Here is a 25395-nt window from a genome sequence, read left to right on the forward strand (position 1 = left end):
GTGGATTTATTAAAGGGGGGTGGATTTATTAAAGGGGGGTGGATTAATTAAAGGGGGGTGGATTAATTAAAGTGGGGGTTCAATGTACATACCGGTACCGTAAATAAATAAGCCCTACCCTGAAAATAAGCCCTAGTGTGTTTTTTGTGACTAAAATTAATATAAGACCCGGTCTTATTTTCGGAGAAACACGGTAGGTGTGCCTTGAGGACTGGGTTGGGAAACTTCTGGTCAATGCTGAGCGACCGTGGTACACCTACAGTGGCAGTCACTCAGACAGCCACTGGAGGGGCTTCCTGGGTCAGTGCTGCACAACATGGAGATTATTCAATGCATCTCTATGAGGAGATGCTGATTGATTAGGGCAACAATTGGCTCTGCCCCTTCATTGGCTGAGCTCATCAGAATTGACGATCCTATGAGAAAGCACTGGATTGGCTGAGATTGTCAATTCTGAGAATCCCAGGTGAGGCGTATCGGGGTGGGGACCAGGTTAATAAATAAAGTTTTTAACACGATAGGGTCAAGAATACACGTTTGGAACATTTTTGGACCTACATTCTACATAGACCCAATTAAAGGAACACTATAGGATCAGGAACACAGACTGCATTTTTGGGTTGCCATGCACTTGTGCATGATGTTAGGAGTAGTGCATGCACACTAGACCTTGTTCATTCTCTGATCAGGAAGAGACCTCAAGCTCCCTGTGCTGTGCCAGAGGTTTAAGGGAACAGAATGACCGACGTCACTCTAGCTATGCACACATTCTATGACAATGATGCCAGGGTTTTGGGGTGTTTAAATAGAGTTTAAATAAAATTAATTAATAAATGGCTACGATATTTAATCTGCATCTCCCTCTCTGATATGGTTTTGCTATTAACCCCTTAAGGACCAAACTTCTGGAATAAAAGGGAATCATGACATGTCACACATGTCATGTGTCCTTAAGGGGTTAAAGCATGGGAACAGACAAATCCTTTCTGGCAGTGAAATATAGCATAGTGGAATCATAGGAGTCAATTATCAGTTCAAATAAGGAATCGTGTGACTCTATATGTTTCTATGGTGTATTGCTGTCAGTTATATAAGGAACAATAAGTACTCCATTAACATCTCTTATTGCCCATTGTTTAGCAATCCAGAAAGAAATAAAATAATCTGGAAATTCAGCTGAAAAATATATAAAGTGTTCTAAAAAGGCTTTTCTTTTTCACGTTCTGTTTGCAGCAAACAATAGTACAACTAGTAGTACTTGAAGATTATTTAAAGAAAGTCATTGGAATAAATTGAAAATGACAACATACAGCTTCTGAGCTTGATGCACTTATATGTTATATATTCCATATGTATGCAATGCCTCTGATATTTAATAGCTTAAGAAAAAAGGAAAATTAACACAAAATAAATCTTTTTTGATAATAAGTGTCTCCTCGCTACTTGCCGTGAAATAGAAATGAGGTAAATGTTTATATCACTTATCACTTGGAGATGGTCTCAAGGTTCGTGGATAAGAGCCCTGACCTTCAGTCAACAGGAAAAATGTCAGACTGGACACTGTTCCCAGCTATTTACAACTGAAGCTTAAAGTGAACCTGTCCTGTAGATTTTAAATTTGCCGGAATTAGCCCCAAATAAAATGTTGACCTCCGATCCAGCGCCGCCATGTCCTCAGCTTTGTGGGTGTAACTCTTCTGTAACATCCATCTCCTGTTCGCCTTTCGGTCCTCCCGCGCTTAGCCTGGTCTCTTCTTTCATTTGCCCGATATAGGGAAAAACTTCTCTGTGATGCCAACACAATAGCACATTGGGATTTGAACAGAGTGATGTTAGTCACTCCGTCCCTCGACATCCTAGTCAGCACTAGCAGCATTGGATAAGGAGTTAGCATGGCAACCAGAGTACAAGCGCAGTGGTTGCTATGTGTGGAAAACAGAAAGTCTGAGTGTCGGAGGTTTTTTCTGCTCTCCTTTCTAAATCAATTCCTTGAGGTGCGAGAAAGACCTATTTTTAAATACATTTTTCTCTCAATCTATACATTTGCTAGTAAATCTGCTAGCACGATGTATAGGTAGAATTTTATGCTCTTTAAAATTAGCTTTCGTTTTTACAGGCATGAAAGGTCCCGTTTCCATTATGAGCACTATAACAGTAAAACGTATTGTAATATTTAAGATGCAAGAAGTTTTGAATGCCAGTGTCCCGTGGAAACATACCGACAGATAATGAAGAAGACGCATCCACATTATTATGTTGGTGACTAACAGGCTAGCCTTTGGGTGCCATGAAGGCCTGTTTTTTTCCGTGAAATGTTTTATAAAAACAGGCAGATGGCTCCCAAAGACTACTTAACTACAAAAAGCTGCAAAGGTTATGGTATCTAGAATGTTACGTCATAGGGTTCCATTGGTTAGATGTACACATTGCAAGTGTGGCAGCTCAGATTAGTATCATATACATATACATATCTGATGATGGAAGACCAGCCTAATGCCTGCAATCATCGATACGCAATTTTCATTCATCAAAAGAAAAGAGGTGATTTTTGGATACACCGCAAACGGACTCTACGCTAGTGCTATAAATATCACAAACCTTTACAGCGCACACTGTGGTCAAAATAGGTCATTGGTTAGATAAATAGATTATAAGACAACGATAAGTCGTGAAAGCAGTAATATAAAACAGTCACTGCTTTCTTTTAGTTAGTGCTCACTAGTAGAGCAGCCACAATGTCCCACGATACCTTTAGAAGTCTCTGATGGCCCTACAGTCAAATGCAAAGCCATTGGCCTCAATTTAATAAGATTTCTATATTTCTCAACACTGTTAGAAAAACTTAAGAAATTATTTATCTGCATTAGTCACAATTAATGTCTATGGAATATTTTATGTATTTATTTGTTTATTTATCAAATATTTTACCATTTTCAATATTTGCAGATAAATCACTTGGAAAAATGTTTCAAACAGAACTGAATCATTTGGAAAAGTTACTTAACTTTGAGGCCATTGTATGATGATGTTTTTTTTCACAATGCATAGTGACATCATGGTGATGATGTCACCTGCGAATGCATCATGTATGTGTAGAAGGAACCTCAGCAGAACAAAATAATAAATTAAGAGGACACCATCACCATGGCTGTCTGGTGAATCTTTTCCGGGTGGAAAAGTAAGCTGCTGCTATGCTGAAAATTCTGAATTAAAATGGCCCTTTCATAACTTTTTTCTCTCTTGGCTTTTGTTTTTTAATGTCACTTGGATCTCAAGGATTGTACTCTCCTTGCCTTTATCTACATTTATCGTTCTTCCTTGTGCAGGATATCAATATCTGAGGGCAGCCATTTTGTTTTCCCCCGGCCCGTAATATCTGCAGTTTTACATTCTGTGGGATTGATTTTACTGATGGATTGTGGGTAAATTTGATTAAAGAAAACTTAAAAAAAACTTTGTTCGATCTCTGACTATTGTCAAGGTTTGTCAACTTGACTGCTATACAGGAGGAAAAGTAGTATCCATGACCTAACAAACACCAGAACACTCAGGGAAAAAAATGAAAATAGATTCAAACACAGGAAGCTATATAGCAACAGATTAGATAAAAACGCATTATTGGTGACAGTGTCACTTTAAGAGAGAAAATAGTCGCCTATTCTATCATGTAAGCAGTTTATCTAACCAATTTGACCCGCCTATCCCTTTAAAGCAGGTGTTGCAAGACTAGGCCTTACCTCTTCCACTTCTTCCTACAAATCTCAGATCGTTAAACCTCGCCACTTGATTTTTCATGACTGCAGAAGCGTTTCTGAGTTCCGCCGAATAGTTTTCATCGTTCCCAGCCATGACTGTGACCACAGAGCCATCCGGCACTTCTCCCAGGGCAACCACCTGTGTAAATATGATGCCTGGAATTAATGTGACGTTGGGTTTTTGACGTCTTCATCAGCTCTTTTGCACAATGAGCTACTTTGAGAATGGTTTTGAGAGGTATCTTTTTTTATGACCTATGACCTAAAAACAGCTTTACATTTACAGAGCCAACAATAACATTTTGTTACCAATGTTTTTATTATATTCACCGTCAGACACACTATTGCATGCGGTGTACGTTTCAACCTGCGTAACTGGTGCAGGACTCCACTGGCAGAAGTGACAGAGAAGATGGTGTGAAAAGGAGTTATGTGTTGAATGCATGCCACAAACATAATGAATTTTGAGGAGAGGAAAACGGATTAATGTAAAGTTAAAAATTCATAATGCCCTGTAATTTAATATATTATTTTTTTTAAAGCATGCTTAGTTAAACCAGGCTTAAAATGGTGGTCTGGGCCTAGAACCCTCCCAAAAACTTGGGAGCTAAACTCTGTTGGGGAGAATTTTTGATTCTGTTAATATTTCACAAGCCAGGTGGCACCCATATGTACCCATGCCACACAGACATCCTTTACATGACACCATGATCCCCACATTGCACACTACAAAGCTACCAATTACTTGAATACCATGCCATCTCGTCTATCAAACATACTATAATTTACATATATATCCCAGATGATTTTTCTGGCATTAAGGTTCTCCTGCTACGAGCACAAATCACAGGCACGTGGAAATGGGCACTCAGTGTGAGTACCTATGGCTGAGTGGCACAATAAATGTAAGTACACACAGTACTAGTGATCATGTTTGTCTATGTTAACATGCAGCATCCCAGACTGTCTTTGCCCAATTTTAGGAGAGATGCACTACAAACATGATCGCATGAGCTAATTTCATAAATAAATCTTCCTCGGCGCATGCACGGTTTGGCCAACATATTATACTATAGTTCTGGGTAGATTATATAAAACAGATTCTGTATCTCCACCTTCCCTCACAACACACTTTGTAACACTGGAAAATAATTTAACATCTATGCACACACCCTGGGTACAACCCACACTGTAGGATTTTGTTGACAATCCTCTCTGGATGATAAAGAGTTAACGGAGTCAAATAGATTAATGAGGACATAGACATACTGGACATTCAATCAAATTTACATTGCCCAAACACATTTACCAGCACTACTACATTATACACAGTGCAGTATACAGCACGTAGTGGCTGGGCATTTTTAGGGCAGTAAAAATGGCTAAATATGTGGGCGCATCTCTTTTTATCCAATTGTAGTCCCTGGTCCTGTTTAACATCAAGATAACTTCAATATTACCTGCTTATGGGTACAATGCACAATGTCAACAGCAAAATAATTGTTCATGAGAAAATGCCACTTTCCTTGGCTATGCGTGACGTGGTTATATGACATCATGTGATCCCATGCTACCACATAAATGCCACCTAATTTCACGTTCTACCATCCTAGATTTAAGAAGAAACAGATTGCCTGCGTGATGCTATGTCCAGAGATACCGTGACACCATGTCGACATTAAAAGGTTCACTCACTTACAGGATAAGTCAAAATAAACGGACTGCAAAAACTATCTAAGTCAGCTATTCTTTCAATACGACTAGTTTGGCCTTAAATCTTTGGCCATTTTGAATTCTAAGTTTATTAAATAACGCTGTAAAAAAAGGAATTGTTGCGATCTGATGAGGGAATTACAAATTCTAAAGGAAGAGTCTCATATAGGTAACATTTTCAGAACCTGTCTATTTTTTTAGCTCGGATAAATTAGAGTAAAATTTAAATTCCCTAGTCAATTCTGCTCAAAGCCAAGTTTAACAAATAATCCCCATTTAGTTTATATCAGTATTGCTCTTCTGACTTGTGCTTATGGTTATTAAATACTAGTAAAAAAAAAAAAATGATCGTAGCACTTGTTTTCCGGTATAAATTCAGCATGCAAAAATAACATATTTACAAGCTTAGCTTAAGGATCAGTCTAGAAATCTGTTAAAACTAATTGCCTGCTACATATTTAATTAGACTAAAACATAAAGGATTAACCCATTCCATCCAGTAGGGGACTTTAACGATCTCTTCCGTGACTTGTTTGCATCAATTCAGTTTAATTTGGAAAATGTCATATTTCATTGTAAAACATTGAATTTTTACAAACATTAAGGCACAAGGGTCTGTTTTGTTTATATTTTTTCCATGTATTTTACTATTGTTCATTAATGTGACCAGGCTTCATTTTAATACCTAGAACATCATAAACTGCTTTCCTGTATTTTAAACCGAGGCTCTGTTATTAATAATTGCTAAAGTTCTATATATATATAATATGTACAGGTCATATTTAAAACAATACCAGATTCTATGCATATAGCCTACGATGCCTGGTAGTACAACAACAATTTTATTTTAAAAGTCATTTTTCTTTTTTTTTTTTTAAAACAAAAAAAAACAGGACTATGTAAAAATTCTGCAAAATATTTTTACTGCAGTATTAAGAAATGGCAATTATATTACTTTACAATATTTAGTAGACCCAATTAAAAAAAGAAAAATATATAAAATGTGTCAATCGCACAATGAAGTGTCACGTATATTATTTACTTGGCATCTAAAAATGTTTTACTTTATATTATTAAAATCCTTTAATCTGCAGGAGTGTGGATTTCCATTTTTTTTTTTTTGTACTATAGAAATCTTTCTGTAATGTCTGTAAATAGACGTGGCTGATTACGAAACTCAATTTGTCAGACCAATCACACTGATAAAGTGGTTTGTTAGGGCCTCTCTAAGTTGCTTAGTGTGTTCCTTGTACTCTTAAATATGAATACATGTTACTTAAATGTCAAATGTATTAATATATCTGAGTTGCCTGTTTAAGAGACTCTTAGAGCGTGTTAACCCCACTTTACCATACGTCACCCATTTCATAAAAAAAGGTTAGATAAATATGGAAAAGAGAGGAATTAAAAAGTATGTCTTGTCAACTTGCCAATGTCTACACAAAACAATCTTTATTTTATTACGTTAAATAAAATGTAGGTAGATCTAAATAGTAAAAAAATAGTACAAATAGTAAAAAGTTAGAAAGGAGCAGAAATCAGATTTAGAAGAAAAAAAAAAAGAAATTAAATTATTGAAGCTGCAAAATTCAGAACGAAAAAAAAAAACACATTTTGCAAAGTTATGTTTGCAGAGGTGCAGCTTAGGAAATCTCAATGCGACATTTATTCACAGACTTGCGTAACAGGGATTGAAATAACTGTCTTACAAGAAAAGTTGCTATTCACTAAAAATTAACCCAAGAGGGAATTCTGATAAAGTTTTCCAAAATGTTATTTTAATGGGAATATGACAGTCTTTGTGAAATGAAGTATACGTGTAAGTGATTACAGACTTGGATAAAATTACACATAATATAGTCTGTTTTAGCCAGATTGGGGTGAGCTGGTTATAGTTCTCAGTCTTAGAAGGCAGAAGGTACCTTCAAGATTCTGTAGGTAATTAATAGTGCAAAGTCAAACCACTTCCTGCAGATTTAAATTCACAATTCTTAACTTTTCAGGAGCATCCATCCCACGCCCTCAAATAGTGCCCAACCACCTCCTCGGTGTCTCCCTTCCTATCTCATCTTCACTTTAAATTTCAAAAGGTTTACACCCATAATATCGCACTTTGTCTTGATTTTCCACGGTCTTCTTCATCCCCACATTCACCCTAACCCCTAGTCTCCACCCTCAAGTATCTCTATATTCCATCAGGAACGACCCACCACTACAACTGAAATCAAGAGCTTTAGATCTTCTTAACGGCCTTTGCCTGGACACCAACCCCCTACACCACCATGCTCCAGGTCTCAGACATACCTATGCAACCTTGTATGTGGCATTGTAGGGAAACAAGTTCCCCAGAACCTTAAAAGCCAATGTGATTGTAAATATAATCGATATGCACTCACATGGGTTTGAGCCAGAAAAGGACAGGCTCAGATCTCACAAGCAGATCTGTTCTAAGGGGACACAGGCCATCTTCAGTCTTTGTCCATAGTGGCTCAATGGGAAATATCGATTTATATGTTCTATGGCTCTAACCCATGTGAGTGCATATCGATTATATTTACAATCACATTGGCTTTTTCTAAAATACTACACTATATTGTGTTTTCCTATTTATCTAGCAAACTGCTGTATATTCATTCTAAAATTGCTGTATATTAATTATGTAAGTGACGTTTTTTAGCGCTCCACTACTATCGCTGGTGGTAACTGGTTTCCACTCAGTTTCTCTACATCCACTTACTCTATAGCGTGTGTTGTAAAGGAGATACTCACCCTTTGTGGTAGCTGCTAATCTTTAATATTTAAGTATATAAGCTCCTTTACACAGATCACTTTGTATTTTTTGTCTAACCTGTTAATGACCCCGGGGAGCACTGCACTATATGAACTTGAAATCAACTTGAATTTTTTTTACCATGCTGACATTAACAGAAAAAAAAAATAATTTAAAATATAAATACATTTGCATAAAACCAACATAAATTGTTCAAAATGGATAAGCGCACATAAAGCCGTCAAAAGCAACTAAATTAGCCGAGTTGATAGAAATGACTGTTATACTTAAAAACCAGGTACAGCAAAATGTGACGTCAAATAGGAGTTTCAGTTCTGCATCAACCAGAGATATCCCTTCTTGGCCACTGCTGTGGGCGTAATCTATCTTTGAATCTGCTCACAAACATAGCAGCTAGACGCTCATTTCTTGCCGGCTCAACGTGATCTAAACAGGGGCAGCATCCCTGCAAACCAATCCCAGATATTATTCACTCCAACATGGTTAGACACAATCTCTGTACAATTCAAAACCATTTCTCTTACATTGCAATGCAGAAACCCGATAAATCAGTGTTTCTCGGTGGGGTGAGAAGGCAAATGGATTTTGTTTTCTAATTCTGGTGGTCGCGCAGTGCGAGTGGTTTGTTAGATGAAAAGTAAATTATTGGGGGCGGGGCCGGGCCGCCAAGCTGGATGGCAGCATGCACGCAGAGCTCCTGCAAGCCATCAAACTCTAAGCTTTAAAACTATGATTTCCAGCACCAGAACCAACCACCAGCGGCGGTCCACAGAGCTAAGGGGACACTGGATCCAGGGTGAGGCTGGCTTACTGAGCTGCAGTCCCCTAGAGGAGAAGGCACCGATGCCCCAATCGAGGCCTAATCCGGCGGTGAGGGGGGCAGACGGCCGCTGCCCCACTATCCTGCCTAACAGAACCCAGCCTGGGGCCCAAATGAGTGTGGACAAGGCCCTGTTCCCCCCCCCCCCCCTCTGGACTGGTGGTCCTCACCCCAAGGCCCTGACGAAGACATGGCAGTGAAGCTGGGCGGCCTTACAGCTATGCCTAAGATGGCGGACGCCATGTGCACAGGAGACATGGCGAGAAACAGCTTACACCCCGTGCTCACAGCCGACACTGCAACCCCTGCCTCCAGACCCTGCCATACAGGGAAGCAGGATTATCTTTACCCACTAACGCAGCCACTCAAGTCAGCGATGTCAGCGGCTGCCCTGGGGGGATGGGGCTACATAACAAACCGGCCGTTGCCGTACGGTGGGACCGAGTCTACCACCAAGCGTGTCACCTCAGCGGTGAGACAGACCTCCTACTCACCTCCCACTGGGCTGGCAGCGGCACGACCCCTGCAGAGGCAGCCGTGTGTGGATAACGCCAGGCCCCCCATCGCGGCTGACACTAGCCCCCAGGGGACCAAGCGGGACGAGCACTCCGTACCACAGCTGCAACCCCAGGGAAGCCAGCGAACGGCCCAGAGAGTGGCAGGGCTGGACTGTGTTATGCTGCCTGCTCTGGTGGACACTCCCCACTGCTGCATAAAACGGACAGAGCAGGTACCGGATAGCAGCGGAATCCCCCCTGTATTTGAGGTCCCAGCGACACCACAACGACGGCTCCTCACTGAGGCAGCACTGGTAGCTTCTAACGGCCGGGGTGAAAACGGCATTAAAGCGACATCACAAGACCTAGCCTGAATACCACTTATAATCAAACTACACTAGCCTATTTGTAAAGCCACTGCTATACATATGCATCAAGCAACCTTTCATATCTAGCAAGTATTATGTGAATAAACTTAATCTTGGTAAAGCGAATAGATATGTATGCTTAGCTTAGTCAGTTATGTTAACCTTCACTGTATCATTTTCTTGTCTTCCTCATATCTCAAAAAAAGAAAAAAAAAAGTGCAGCATCTCTTGACTACCCATGCCAACTGTTTAAGATGATTTCAAGTGTTGAACAAGTCAGTGTTTATGCCTGTAATTTACTCTGCACTCAAAAAAAAAAAAAAAAAAAAAAGTAAATTATTGATATCGTTATAATAGTGAGGAAAATACCATTCAAGTAATACTCTCACCCACAGAACATGTAAATGAAACGGTCACCCTTGTGCCAATATATATTTAACCTATACATTATACTCACCAAACAGGCGTTTGTGGGGAATTGACTGGGGTAAAGCTTGGTTTACATTAGACTAGCCGAGCTGGAGAAATTCCTAAAACAGAGATTTTGTCTTCCCGATGTGACTGTTTTGACAAGTGTAGATATACTTACCCCTCAAAGAGATACTTACCTATAAGATCATATATCTGCAAACGGACTTGGCCTCCTTTCATATCCATTGGAAGCAACATTTGTAGCATTTGCTGCTACATATAAGGGATACTATAGGCATCAAAACAACTTTACCCTAATGAAGCAGTTTTCCTGTATAGATCGTGCCACTGTGGTTGCATTGCTCAATTCTCTGCCATGTAGGAGTTAAATCTCTTTTGTTTCTGTTTAAGCAGCCCTAGCCGCACCTCTCCTGGCTGTGACTGACACAGCCTGCATGAAAAAAAATGGTTTCATTATCACTCAGATGTTAACTTGCTTTATGAGTTTTTATCTCTTGCTCTGTAAATAGATCTTTATCACATACAGGAGGCTCCTGCAGGGTCCAGCAATCTATTAACAGAGCGGGAGATAAGAAATTCTAAATTAAACAGAACGTATAAACATGAAATCTCTCTTTACAGGAAGTGTTTATGAAGTCACATGCAGGGAGGGAATAACTTTGTATAGAATGTCATTATGTAGTTTTGTTAACATTTTGGATATCAGTAAACTTTCACAATGTACCTACAGTTTAGAGATGGACTAACCAATAAATCAAACTAGGAGACTGCCTAATGAACTTGTGGAGTGTAGTTGGCCGCGCATTGAGCCCAGCAAGTGGTAAAGTACCATAACTACTTACCTCTTTCTTCTCATCCATCCTTCTCTCTATAAAGCACCACTTTACAATGAGAATGTGTGTGTACGGAGAGAGGCGCTAATCTTGCATCCTGCACAGTGTCTGGGTCTTAAAACAAATCTGTTTTTAATTTGTTGTTATGCGAATGATGTGTTGCGACTTTAACAAGGCAATTTCTCCTTTTGTTACTCTCAAGGCTGTTCACTAAACTAATCTCAAAATCAAAGGCCAAACTAGCCAACCTGTGAAATATCAGCCAGATATGCCTTCATTTCTGCTCTTCTGGCCTCAAATATCAAATTCACTTTGAATTCTCCCTTTAGTAAATAACCCTATCTTTGTTCAATTTTCATTTTTTTCATAGCTAAGATAACGCACCACAGATATTTAGAGTTACAGAGAAAGTAAGAGTTAAACAAAATCTGTCATTTAACTATGTCTGTGCTATGGTGCTGTATGCATCTGATGTGGCGACTCTAATCATGGGACAGTATGTGAAACAATTACAATTATTTATGTAGCACCAACATATTCTGCAGCGCTGTACAATAATTAAACCAGGATAAATGTTTCATTTTAACAAAACATGTATGGGATACGGTAACAGTTAAGTGAAGAGGGTGCTGCGCACGTGAACTTACACTCTATAGGTACGCAGAAGGCAAGCTGGCGTCAAACGACCACAAATGCTAATTCATGGGGCAGTATGTGAGACAGAAGCCTTGTCAAGTATTCAACGAGCAGACAGTATGGCTGACATCACTGACCACCGGAAGGTGTGAGTCACTGACCTGGGTGAGAATTTTGGAGCTGGCTAACCATTCTTTATTTTCAGCATACCTTGTATGGGTATTAGTAGAACACAGATTCATCACAATGGGGGTTTTGTATAGAACGTGTGATGTTCACTTTTCATTCGTTTTTTTTTTCTGTTACTTTTCCTATTTGTGAGTATGTTTCTTTTTTTCTTTTTTTTTTTGCCTCTCCTGTCATTTTACTTCCTGCTCTATATCGGTGCTAGGTTTCATAGTTCCCTAATTTGTCACTGCCAATCCCTATAAAAAAAGAGACCGATTTTTATATATATAAAAAAAAATACAAACTGCGCTTCCCCCTCACCACCCCTCCCTCTCCCCCCATAGTAATAGTACGTGTTTATCTTAATTTGTGAAAGTAATTAAAGTGTAAATCATCACGATAAAAAAAACAAGAAAAATATGAAAAAGGAATTAAAAGTAGCAGATGGACAGAATAGAAGCATGAGTGTGTAAAGGTGGATTAATAGGTTTATGGAGCATGCGCAAAAACTGGCACAAACATGAAAGTGAATGGAATGGCTTTATGTATATCCCCCTATGTTTCAGAGGACACACACTGAGGATATGTAACAGTAGCAGGGCCAAGTTAAGCCGGGCCCTGCTTAATAGCATTTGTTCTACATCAGGGCTTCCCAAAAGGTATAATGTAGAACTACAACTCCCATGATGCTTTGCATGCCTGTAGAATTTATTTCGATTGACAGAGCCTCATGGAAGCTGTAGCTTTAAAACATCTGGGAATCTACCTTGTGGGTACCCCTGTTCTACATAATTTAGGTCAAAATCTTCTGTTTAACAATACAGGCACGTAAAATGCTATAATAAATTAATCTTAATCACTTATACTCAAAAAAAATCAATTAAAACAAGACCAAATGGTCCATAAGCATAATTTTCACTGAATTAAAACAAAGAAGCAAAAAAAAAAAAAACACTTGAATAAATAAATAATTTTCTACCCAGGACTGCGATTCACTGAAACGAATAGATCTGCAAAAATACATTGCTTATAAATAATATTATCAAACGTTTTACATCAAAATGTATTGCAGCTCTGAAGTTAAATATATTTAAATGAAAGCGTTATTTCACTGAAAAAAAAGCTGATTTTTCATATTTCCCTATTTAGGAGAAATTATATGGTGTTTCTTCTAATCCTGCCATGTTATCATTTTATTTTGCAAGCTGTTAAGAAACATAACACGAGTTGCTGTTTAGTTAATAGGCCCCTTTATAAAATAGTCCGCAAGCCCAAAAGAGGACAAAAAAAAATAATAATCAAGATTGAATGTTATAAACCAAATGCTTTGCCCTTAAAATGTAAGTATGTGGAAATATTTGTACAAGCTCCTGAAAACACATGCAACGTTTTATACTTCCTACTACAGTAAATGAAATGAACGTTTTAATATCGCCTGGTCCTCGTTCCAGCAGGTCTGTCATTGACTGTCGCTGATACAGCATGCAAGTGTGAAACAGGATGCAATGAACGCACAAAGTATCACATATATATGCCATTTCTTTCACAATTTCTCCATTAAATGTTTACTGGTGTCAAATTGAAGGGCTTTATTAAACTAGGCCCCTCACCACTGGTTTCATAGAAGGGCACAGAAACAAATCATTAAAGCGATACTTGCCACGTCCTGATATCTACCTTCTGCCTTGTGTATTGTACAGCAATCTATTTATTAACAGGAGATTGCCATGAGTTGATAACGAACTTGCAGAATTAATTTAATCTGGAAAAATAATTAATAAATATGTTGAGTTTTTAAAGGTAAAAGTAATGTGCATGCCTATCTATCTATCTATCTATCTATCTATCTATCTATCTATCTATCGGTCAATCTACCTATCGATCTGTCAGTCTATCTACCTGTCAGTCTATCTATCTATCTATCTGCCAATCTACCTATCTGTCTATCAATCTATCTATCCATCTATCTATCTGTCAGTCTATCTACCTGTCAGTCTATCTATCTATCTATCTGCCAATCTACCTATCTGTCTATCAATCTATCTATCCATCTATCTATCTGTCAGTCTATCTACCTGTCAGTCTATCTATCTATCTATCTATCTATCGGTCAATCTACCGATCTATCTGTCAGTCTATCTACCTGTCAGTCTATCTATCTATCTACATATCTATCTGCCAATCTACCTATCTGTCTATCAATCTATCTATCCATCTATCTATCTGTCAATCTATCTACCTACCTACATATATATATATATATATGTCAATCTATCTGTCAGTCTACCTACCTATCTATCTATCGATTTATCTATCTATTTATCCATCCATCCATCAATCTGTCAATCTATCTTTCAATCTACCTATCTATCTATCTACCTATTAATCTACCTGTCAGTCTATCTATCTAGATATCTAGCTGTCAATCTATCTACCTGTCAATCTATCTATCTAGATATCTAGCTATCTGTCAGTCTACCTATCTGTCAATCAATCTATTTATCCATTTATCTATCTATCCATCTATCTATCAATCAATCTATCAATCTATCTATCTATCAATCTATCCATCTATCCATCAATGTACCTACCTACCTATCTATCTATCTATCTATCTACCTACCTACCTAAGATGTTGATCACAAATGTATTCCGAATAGGGATTGTATCACTAAGTCCATATAACCTGAGCATTAATTTGGTTCTATCAAGACATCCTATATTGTACAAAATAATACCAGTAGGTTTTGATCTACTGGTATTATTTTGTACAATATTTTTTATTATTACTTCTTATTATTTATACAGTGTCAACATATTTATTCAGTGTTATAGCATGCCAATATACATAACACAAACAAATACATTATTACATGCAGAAGACAATGAGAGGATAATAAGGAATACAAATCCATCAATCAAATCAATATGGCCAGAAAGAATGGGTCATGAGTGTCCTGTTTAAAAAACTAGAAGAATTTAGGTATATTAGTATTAGAGTTAAAGAATATGTTTTTTTACGTTTAAAGTTTAATTTTTTTTAAATATGTTTCTCTTGCCTAACCTCTAAAAACGGGCAGATCCTTTTGCACATCTAATGGTAAGATGTCCAATATTACTCTGTACGATGCTGAATATGCATGCGGCCTTGATTAAACATTTTGAAACATGGTACATGCACGGAGCCCGCAGTGTGCCTGTAACGCACATCATTAAACAAGAAAAGTGGGGCTTAGATTTATAAACAGTGTGTGGAGTCTGGTATTAATACAGAGCACTGGGTGTCATTAAATTTTATGTACAAAACTACACTGGCACTTTCTATAAAAGAAAAAAATATATACAAAAACACAAAACGTTTCTTTTGTACATGTAAAACAAACATAGCACTCAGCTTGTTTGAGAATAGAGAATTGAAAGCATTGTGTAGTCTTTGCTGTGCCAGAGCCTCGATTTCTTGCAAGTTGTGGCATTTTTTAATTTTCTTTTTTTTTTATTCATTAGATATATTTATTTGATTGTGTTAGTCTGAAAACAAACACAAGAAACTGCAAGAAATTTGAAATGAAAGAAATGTTGAGACAATGTTTACAAATGCCCAAAAAAAAGGCACTTGGTTCCACTAAATACATGTTGTTTACTTGATTGTAAGCTCTTGGGATAGGAAGGTACTCGAGTCCTCTGCCCAGACGAATTAGCGAAGCAACAGCTACAATTGGCATAATGTAGTTTAAATTCATGAAATTACACTAAAGAAGATTTTTTGCAGTTGTATTTTTATTAAGATATGTAGAGATAAATTGCTTGTGTCTTGAAACTGTCTGATTGAGGGTGGTGAGACTTGATTATGACCCCTGCAACAGACTGTTGTGCTGATATGGTAACACATCTGGGGTTATATGCTAAGTGATGGATGTGCCTTCAAATCGCTAAATTATGCAATTAGATCAGATTTTACTTGAAGTTCAGCTATTCTACGTTGAGTAGTTATCCCTGAAATGATAATGAGCAATACATCCTCTGCTGAAGTTGTAAACCAAAAACAAATCTGAATTATATATATGAGAGAGATGACAAAACAATTACTTTACTATGGACATACCTTTGGTCTCCAAAATAGACACGAAGACTGTATCCATCAACTCCATACACTCTGAACATTTGCCCAGACATACAGGAGAAGATTGCTGGTAATCTCAAAAAGATTGGTAGATACTCGCCATAGCTTTCCAGTGGAAGCCAGTAGTTTATAATGTTCTGACAGTATTTTATTTCTTTTACTTGTCCCAAATGCACAAACTAATGATCATAACATCAGAATAAATTAAAGGGATACACCGAGCACCATGACTAATACAGCTTATTGTAGTGGTTATGGTGCTCAGAATTAGTTCCACAACGGGGCTACTTTAGTTATTAACTAAACAGATTTCCAGCAAACTGATAAGGAGCTTTTAAAATGAACCAGCCAACCAAGATGTTTCACAGTCCAGTTCAGTCAAACTGAATATTTTATGCAGTAGTGCTTTTTTATTGCTCTTAAAGGCCACTCCATCATTTAAGTGGTTATAGTACCTGGAGTGGCCACTGTTTAGTGTCAAACCATTTTTATGATTGAATGAATCATGTCTCAGCAAAGACTACAAGGATCACAAACTGATGTACTGTGGTATGCAATAACGAAATACATTTAGATGATCTTAATATATAAAAATACATTAAGCTTATTAAATAGTTAATATATACCGTTCTTATAGGCTCTGCTATGCTTTTATATATGCTACCAGAGATAACAATACTTACTCTCACTGACCAACAAACCAATACATGATGATAGAGCCTGACATACACTACATCTACCAACAGATGGCGACAGAGCCTGATATCCCCCCATATCAACCAATAGATACTGATAGAGCCTGACATACACTACATCTACCAATAGATACTGATAGAGCCTGACATACACTACATCTACCAATAGATACTGATATGGCCTGACATGCACTACATCTACCAATAGATACTGATAGAGCCTGACATGCACTACATCTACCAATAGATACTGATATGGCCTGACATACACTACATCTACCAATAGATACTGATAGAGCCTGACATACACTACATCTACCAATAGATACTGATAGAGCCTGACATACACTACATCTACCAATAGATACTGATAGAGCCTGACATACACTACATCTACCAATAGATACTGATAGAGCCTGACATACACTACATCTACCAATCGATACTGATAGAGCCTGACATACACTACATCTACCAATAGATACTGATAGAGCCTGACATACACTACATCTACAAATAGATACTGATAGAGCCTCACATACACTACATCTAGAAACATAGAAACATAGAATGTGACAGATAAGAACCATTCGGCCCATCTAGTCTGCCCAATTTTCTAAATACTTTCATTAGTCCCTGGCCTTATCTCAGGGCTTGACAAATTTGCTTGGAATCTAGGAGCCAGCTAGAAAAGTAAGGAGCCAGAGAAATTAACGCAAAAAATACAATTCTTAAAAGGGACACTATAGTCACCAGAACCACTTCAGCTTAATGCAGTTGTTCTGAAGTCCATATCCTGTCCCTGAACGCTTTTCAATGTAAACATTGACGTTTCAGACAAAAGGCAGTGTTTACATTGCTGCCTGGTAACACCTCTAGCGACAGTCACTCAGATGGTCTCTAGAGGTGCTTCCTGGGTCAGTGCTTCACAATGTGCAGCATCTACGTTAATGTTCCCTATAGAGATGCATTGATTCAATGCACCTCTATGAAAAGTTAAATTGGTGCAGTGACATTTTGCCGTGCATGCGCAATAGTCTTCCAATGCTTTCCTATCGTCAAGATTGATAATCTCAGCATGGAGCTGGGGCCAGCCGCAGCGTCATCAGCACGGCGTGGGGAAAAAAAGGTGAGTAAAAACACTCACAGACATACAGACACTCACACACTCACAGACACGCACACTCAAACATACAGACACACACACACACACACACTCACAGACATACAGACAGACACACATACCGACATACACACAAACACATGCACACAACACAGACAGACAGACTCACACACACTCACTCACACAGACACACTCACATACATACAGACACACACACTCCCAAACATACAGACACACACAAACATTCATAAACATACAAACACACAAACATTTACTGACATACAGACACACACACACAGACACACTTACTCACAAGTAGTTACTTATTTAAATCCACCCAGCATACTTACTTCTGGAGAGCTGGAGTGCATAGGCTTTCCCTGGGGTCCAGTGGGGCTGCTGTCATCTCCCTACTAAGCTCCCTCTCGCGCACTGTTTAGGAAGCCGGGGGCCGGAGTGATGTCATAACCCGGCTCCTGGCATCACTGCAAGCCGTGCGAGGGAGGTGAGTAGGGAGATTATAGCTCGCTCGCCACGGTATTAAGTCATCTGTATGCCCCCCCTCCCTCTGCTCTCCATTACCTGGCCGCCCCCTCCATCAGCCTGTCCTCTCCAGAGGCTTGCCGCCCCCCTCCCTCAGCAATAAATGAGCCGGCCACCCCACTCCCTTTGTCAGCCACCTGCCTCCCTCTCACAGCTCTCTGTGATCTGGTCTCCCTCCCTTACTTGTCAATGAGCCGGCCACCTGGCCGGCCGCCTCCATCCGTCAGCAGTCTGCCTCAGCCCTCCATGATCCGACTGCCCGCCTCTGCTCTCAGGCAGTCGGTCACCTCTACCTACTGAACAGGCTCACAAATCCCAGGTGCCAGGACAAATTTCTGGGTCGCCATGGCGACCTGGCGTCTGGGATTTTTCTAGCCCTGCCTTATCTTATAGTTAGGATAGCCTTATGCCTATCCCACGCATGCTTAAACTCCTTTACTGTGTTAACCTCTACCACTGTGTTACACTACATCTACCAATAGATACTGACAGAGCCTGACATACACTACATCTACCAATAGATGGCGACAGAGCCTGACATATGCTACATCTACCAATAGATGTTAATAAAGCCAGACATAGAGAACAACCCCTCTGCCAATAGTGATAGAGTCTGAGGTACAATACATACACCAAGTGGCGTGAGAGAGAGCCTGATGTTCCACAAAATTAACAATAGGTGGTGATAGTTCTAGACATTCCACTATATCCAGCAATATGTGGTGACAAAGCCTAGTTACCATGATAGTCCCACCAACAAAAGGTGATATTCACTGGCAAACTTATGGATCCACCAACAGACACTAACAGATCGTGACACTACTATACAACTATACATGCACCAATATATGGTGATTGACTACGACATACCTATACATAAACAAGCAGGCAGTGATAGACCCTGACATACTTATACACATAGTCTGACATATGTATACATACATTAATGGAATATTATATAACTTGCTATACCTATACACACACCAGTATATGGTGATAGAAATGATACAGCAGTATATGGTGACTGAAATGATACAGCAGTATATGGTGATAGAAATGATACAGCAGTATATGGTGATAGACAGTATACAGCAGTATAAAGTGATAGAAAGTATACAGCAGTATAAAGTGATAGAAAGTATAAAGCAGTATAAAGTGATAGAAAGTATACAGCAGTATAAAGTGATAGAAATGATACAGCAGTATATGGTGATAGAAATGATACATCAGTATATGGTGATAGAAATGATACAGCAGTATAAAGTGATAGAAATGATACAGCAGTATATGGTGATAGACAGTATACAGCAGTATAAAGTGATAGAAAGTATACAGCAGTATAAAGTGATAGAAAGTATAAAGCAGTATAAAGTGATAGAAAGTATACAGCAGTATAAAGTGATAGAAATGATACAGCAGTATATGGTGATAGAAATGATACAGCAGTATAAAGTGATAGAAATGATACAGCAGTATAAAGTGATAGAAATGATACAGCAGTATATGGTGATAGAAATGATACAGCAGTATAAAGTGATAGAAATGATACAGCAGTATATGGTGATAGAAATGATACGGCAGTATATGGTGATAGAAATGATACAGCAGTATAAAGTGATAGAAAGTATACAGCAGTATAAAGTGATAGAAATGATACGGCAGTATAAAGTGATAGAAATGATACGGCAGTATAAAGTGATAGAAATGATACAGCAGTATAAAGTGATAGAAATGATACAGCAGTATAAAGTGATAGAAATGATACAGCAGTATATGGTGATAGAAATGATACAGCAGTATAAAGTGATAGAAATGATACAGCAGTATATGGTGATATAAATTATACAGCAGTATAAAGTGATAGAAATGATACAGCAGTATATGGTGATAGAAATGATACAGCAGTATATGGTGATAGAAATGATACAGCAGTATAAAGTGATAGAAATGATACAGCAGTATAAAGTGATAGAAATGATACAGCAGTATATGGTGATAGAAATGATACAGCAGTATAAAGTGATAGAAATGATACAGCAGTATATGGTGATAGAAATGATACAGCAGTATATGGTGATAGAAATGATACAGCAGTATAAAGTGATAGAAAGTATACAGCAGTATAAAGTGATAGAAATGATACGGCAGTATAAAGTGATAGAAATGATACGGCAGTATAAAGTGATAGAAATGATACAGCAGTATAAAGTGATAGAAATGATACAGCAGTATAAAGTGATAGAAATGATACAGCAGTATATGGTGATAGAAATGATACATCAGTATAAAGTGATAGAAATGATACAGCAGTATATGGTGATAGAAATGATACAGCAGTATAAAGTGATAGAAATGATACAGCAGTATATGGTGATAGAAATGATACAGCAGTATATGGTGATAGAAATGATACATCAGTACAAAGTGATAGAAATGATACAGCAGTATATGGTGATAGAAATGATACAGCAGTATAAAGTGATAGAAATTATACAGCAGTATATGGTGATAGAAATGATACAGCAGTATAAAGTGATAGAAATGATACAGCAGTATATGGTGATAGAAATGATACAGCAGTATATGGTGATAGAAATTATACAGCAGTATAAAGTGATAGAAATGATACAGCAGTATATGGTGATAGAAATGATACAGCAGTATATGGTGATAGAAATGATACATCAGTATAAAGTGATAGAAATGATAAAGCAGTATATGGTGATAGAAATTATACAGCAGTATAAAGTGATAGAAATTATACAGCAGTATATGGTGATGGAATGATACAGCAGTATATGGTGATAGAAATGATACATCAGTATAAAGTGATAGAAATGATACAGCAGTATATGGTGATAGAAATGATACAGCAGTATATGGTGACTGAAATGATACAGCAGTATATGGTGATAGAAATGATACAGCAGTATAAAGTGATAGAAATGATACAGCAGTATAAAGTGATAGAAATTATACAGCAGTATATGGTGATAGAAATGATACAGCAGTATATGGAGTATAACACATATACTGATATACAGGGCCGTTAATCTCCCCCTAGATTCAAAACCTAGAGACTATTCCGGGGGTACAAAAGGAATTTCACCAATGTCCACACTCCTAACTTTTTAAGAAATGCAAGTATTTTGTTCAGTTTCTTTTTAGCAGATGTAGACTTGCTATAATATTAATTTGCACATTCAGGGCCAATCTCCAAATATGATCCTGAAATGCTAATTATTTTATTAATTATTTTTTATTTATCATTCAGATTGCACTTTTGGTGGGTTTTCTACGTATTTTGCAATTCTGGGGCACATTGAGACATTAATGAAAAGAAGACCCCCATGTGATAAAAAGACACATGAAATGATGTATAATATATTCTTCTTTGACAGATTTAGGGCAGATTTACTTCCTCTCTGGTACTGCACATTGATTGCACATTAGCTCTGGTCTGAAACTGCTAAACAGCCGAGTTCCTTCCTTTCCTCCTGGAACTCAAGATATCTGTAAGATTACACTGTTGCTAAACAGGTGCTGAAAGCAGTAGTGGGGGGTGTTTCCAGCATTCAAATTGGGACATACTGAGTGTCACTTATAGAGCAAAATGTACCATTTGTGAATGCACCATCTATCTTGTAGAGTGAAACTAACAGGGTTATTTACTACAGATAGAATTCAAAGTGACCTCAAAGTAAATGTCAAATTCAAGGCCAGGGTGGCCGAGCTGAAAGCATCGCTAACTTAGAGAATTTTTCCAATTCGACTATTTTAACCTAAAATGTTAAATTCACTTTAAATTCTCACATTAGTAAATAAGCCTTCAAAACTTACAAATTAATTGTCCCTTTTATACAGCTTGATATATAAAAATGCTAGTTTGCAAGTTTTAAATGTTTTCGATAAAATGAATAAATTTTAAAGGGGTGTATCCACTAAGCAGTGAATTGTAGCGCGTTGCAAAATTTTGGTGAGTTGTAGATGAAAAAAAAAATCACCATATCAGCTAATTTAGAGATTTTATTCAATTGTTTTGGCCTAAAACTTACAAGTTTATCATCAATCCACCACACTTCACTTTTAAATGAGTACACCCCTGAAGGATTTTAAATACAGCATCATTTTCAATTGACCCTTAAGAATGCTGAAGTGATGTCCTTCGTCTTATGAACTGTTCCATTCTAAAATGATTGATGTCACAAATTGCTGTGTTGGTAAATAATACAGTAAACATTGCGTGTAACGTATGGCTTTGTTTGTAAATAGCTAAGCACGCATTGTGTTCTTTAAGGCCGCTCAAGGGGTGTAAAGGATTTATAAATTTAGCAGTGCTCACAAACATAGAGTTCATATAAGAACGTTTGTACTGTTCTATCTAAAAAAGTATGTTTTTTTTAATGGCGTTTGCAAAAATGACATGAATTCAATACATGTAAGAAACCTTAAACTTTTCAAAGTTCCATTTTTTTTTGTGGTTTCGTTTAAATCCGCAACCGGAAAACCTAAACAATAACATGTCGTTAGGAGCTAAGAAATGAAAAATAAATAAAGATTAATTGGCATAACACCCAATAAACACTGTTCTAGCAATGTAAATCCTGCAGAAATATTTTAAAATAATGATAAAAAATTATCCGTTACTGCAGCAGGCAGTTTGTGCGAGACCTAGAATGCAAGCTCTTCAGGGAAGAAAGAGCACAATGAGTAAATTAACCAAATAAAGTATCATTTAATATCTGCAGGATTGTGTTTTAATCATTATGTGCAAGGAATGAAAGATACTAGCAGACCAGCACTATGAAATATAGTGATAAATTGAAAGAAAAAAACAATAATATACATACTTGGATTGTGATATGTGTGTTGCTTCTAACACAAAAATCCTGCATTAAATTTAACAAAATAAAAAAAAAAAATGACAGAAAGCTATAGAGATCTCCAGGTAATTCTAAAGCTCTTGACGCAGGTGAAGAAGGATCTATTCACAAAATATGTAAATAATAATTTGAAGATTAAGGCAAGCAAATATATGCAATTCATTTTCTGATATTCATTGTAATGTTCTTAAAAGTAGGATTTTATTACTGATTTTGTCACAAAAAAAAAAACCGAACAAAGAAACACTTACACTATGCAAAGGAATAGAAAAAAAAATTACTCCAAGCCTTTATGTGTAACGCACATTCAATGTGAAATCTTAATAATAATTTTCTAAAATCAGAATAAAACCAGATTTCTGTTTTAATCTAAAATGTCAATAATATATGCTAAAACGTAAAAGATATTTAGCGTTGCATTTAAAAAAAAAAGCAAAAAATAAAAAAGCACCATATATTACGAAAAGGTGCAAATCTGCAATGGACGGTGCATCTCCCACTGACAAACTGACAGATATATCTATCTGACTCGATATATGAAACATTCTGTCATTCTACTTTGCTTAGAGGCCTGGATTCAATTCCAGCATTAATAATATAAAAGAACTGATAAGAAGATCCTTCTAAACAGTGTTATCAGCATCTTTACTTAAGGGGGAGGCACAAAAATCATTTATGACTACATTAAACTGTGCCTAATTAAATCCAAAGTGTACCAATATATACAATGGTTACTGCAACCATATATCCAGATATATCCAGTGCTATAATATATGGCAATCTGACATACTGCATCTGGTTTTGCCTACTGTGTAATGTGCAAAAACAGGGGTAAATTCACAAGTACATCGTACAACTGCAGACAGAATGGATTGTCTATTATAATTGTTTATATACCAGTCACGTCTTATTATACTCTGTCTTGAGCCACTGCCCACACACACCCTTATTATGCGTTATTTATTTTATGAAGGGTGGTTAAAAAATTGCTGAAAAATTGGGGGAGGAGGGGAGGAATAATTGATTAAAAATATTTTTTTGAAAGTTAAAAATATTTGATTAAAGCACCTTTTATTTCAAGGTGCAGGTTTCTGACAAAGCAGATTAAAAAAAAAAAAAAAACAAGAATGTTTCTTATGGTTCAATTAATTTTTTAAAGAAGGAAAATGATGTTAACCCTTTGCAGGTCAGAGATCAGTGATAACCTGGACGTCTCAATAATCAGAAAGTTAAAGACAGGTAGGTCAACAAATGCAGAAAAAAAACCTGTGTGTTGCATTAAATTGCATGGCTTTATTTTATTAAATCTTCCAAATTTGATTTTTTTTTTTTTTTATTACTGCACATAAGGTGAAAAATCCCGAATGTGCGATTGTTTTTAAGTAGTGAAAGAAACCACAAAAAAATAATAAATAATAAAAATAAAGCCATTCGGGATTAGTCAGGGAAAGGCGTTTGTCATTTACAGCGGGCAGATTATAGAAATTTAATCTAATAAATCCTGTTACCGACACTGTGATAAACGTCTCCTAGAAAACATCTCCTGCATCGAAATCCCCAAGTGATAATAGAATAGCTGGGTCATGTTATCACCTTGCTGTATAACAAGGATAAAACGTACAAATCTGCTCACTATTGACTAGCGGTGCATAACTAATCTTTTATTTAATTTCTCCAGGAAAAGGTTATACTTTGTTACTGGCGATAAATTAGTGTAAAATTAAGTTGTTAAATATAGAATGCATTAAATGCAGAATATATATGTGTGTATGTATATATATATATATATTTATGTAATTATATACATATACCCACGCACACCCCTCTAAATTGCACCGCCCCCCCCCCCAAAAAAAAAAACAACCTAAATCACTATGCTGATTGATTTAAAATAACCACATAAGAGCAATTTTAAAGGGGGTTCTAAACTGCAAAAAAACAAGTCCTTAAAGACATTAAATACATGTTGTAATCAAAATAACGTCGACAAATTTGCATCACCGTTTCAATGTAAAAAT

At 37.2% G+C, this 25395-nt stretch overlaps 1 protein-coding gene across 2 annotated transcripts in view; it reads right to left on the reverse strand.

Annotated features, from left to right (window-relative positions):
* The window catches only part of RUNX2 (RUNX family transcription factor 2), a 79878-nt gene that overhangs the window by 50149 nt on the left and 4334 nt on the right, over nt 1-25395 (reverse strand). For both annotated transcript variants that reach the window (XM_063442064.1, XM_063442063.1), the window contains exon 2: nt 3738-3894. In XM_063442064.1, coding sequence (XP_063298134.1) covers nt 3738-3894 — 157 coding nt within the window. The remainder of the gene's footprint in view (nt 1-3737; nt 3895-25395) is intronic.

This window comes from Pelobates fuscus, chromosome 2 (genome assembly GCF_036172605.1).
Source record: "Pelobates fuscus isolate aPelFus1 chromosome 2, aPelFus1.pri, whole genome shotgun sequence".
NCBI classification, from domain to species: Eukaryota; Metazoa; Chordata; class Amphibia; order Anura; family Pelobatidae; genus Pelobates; species Pelobates fuscus.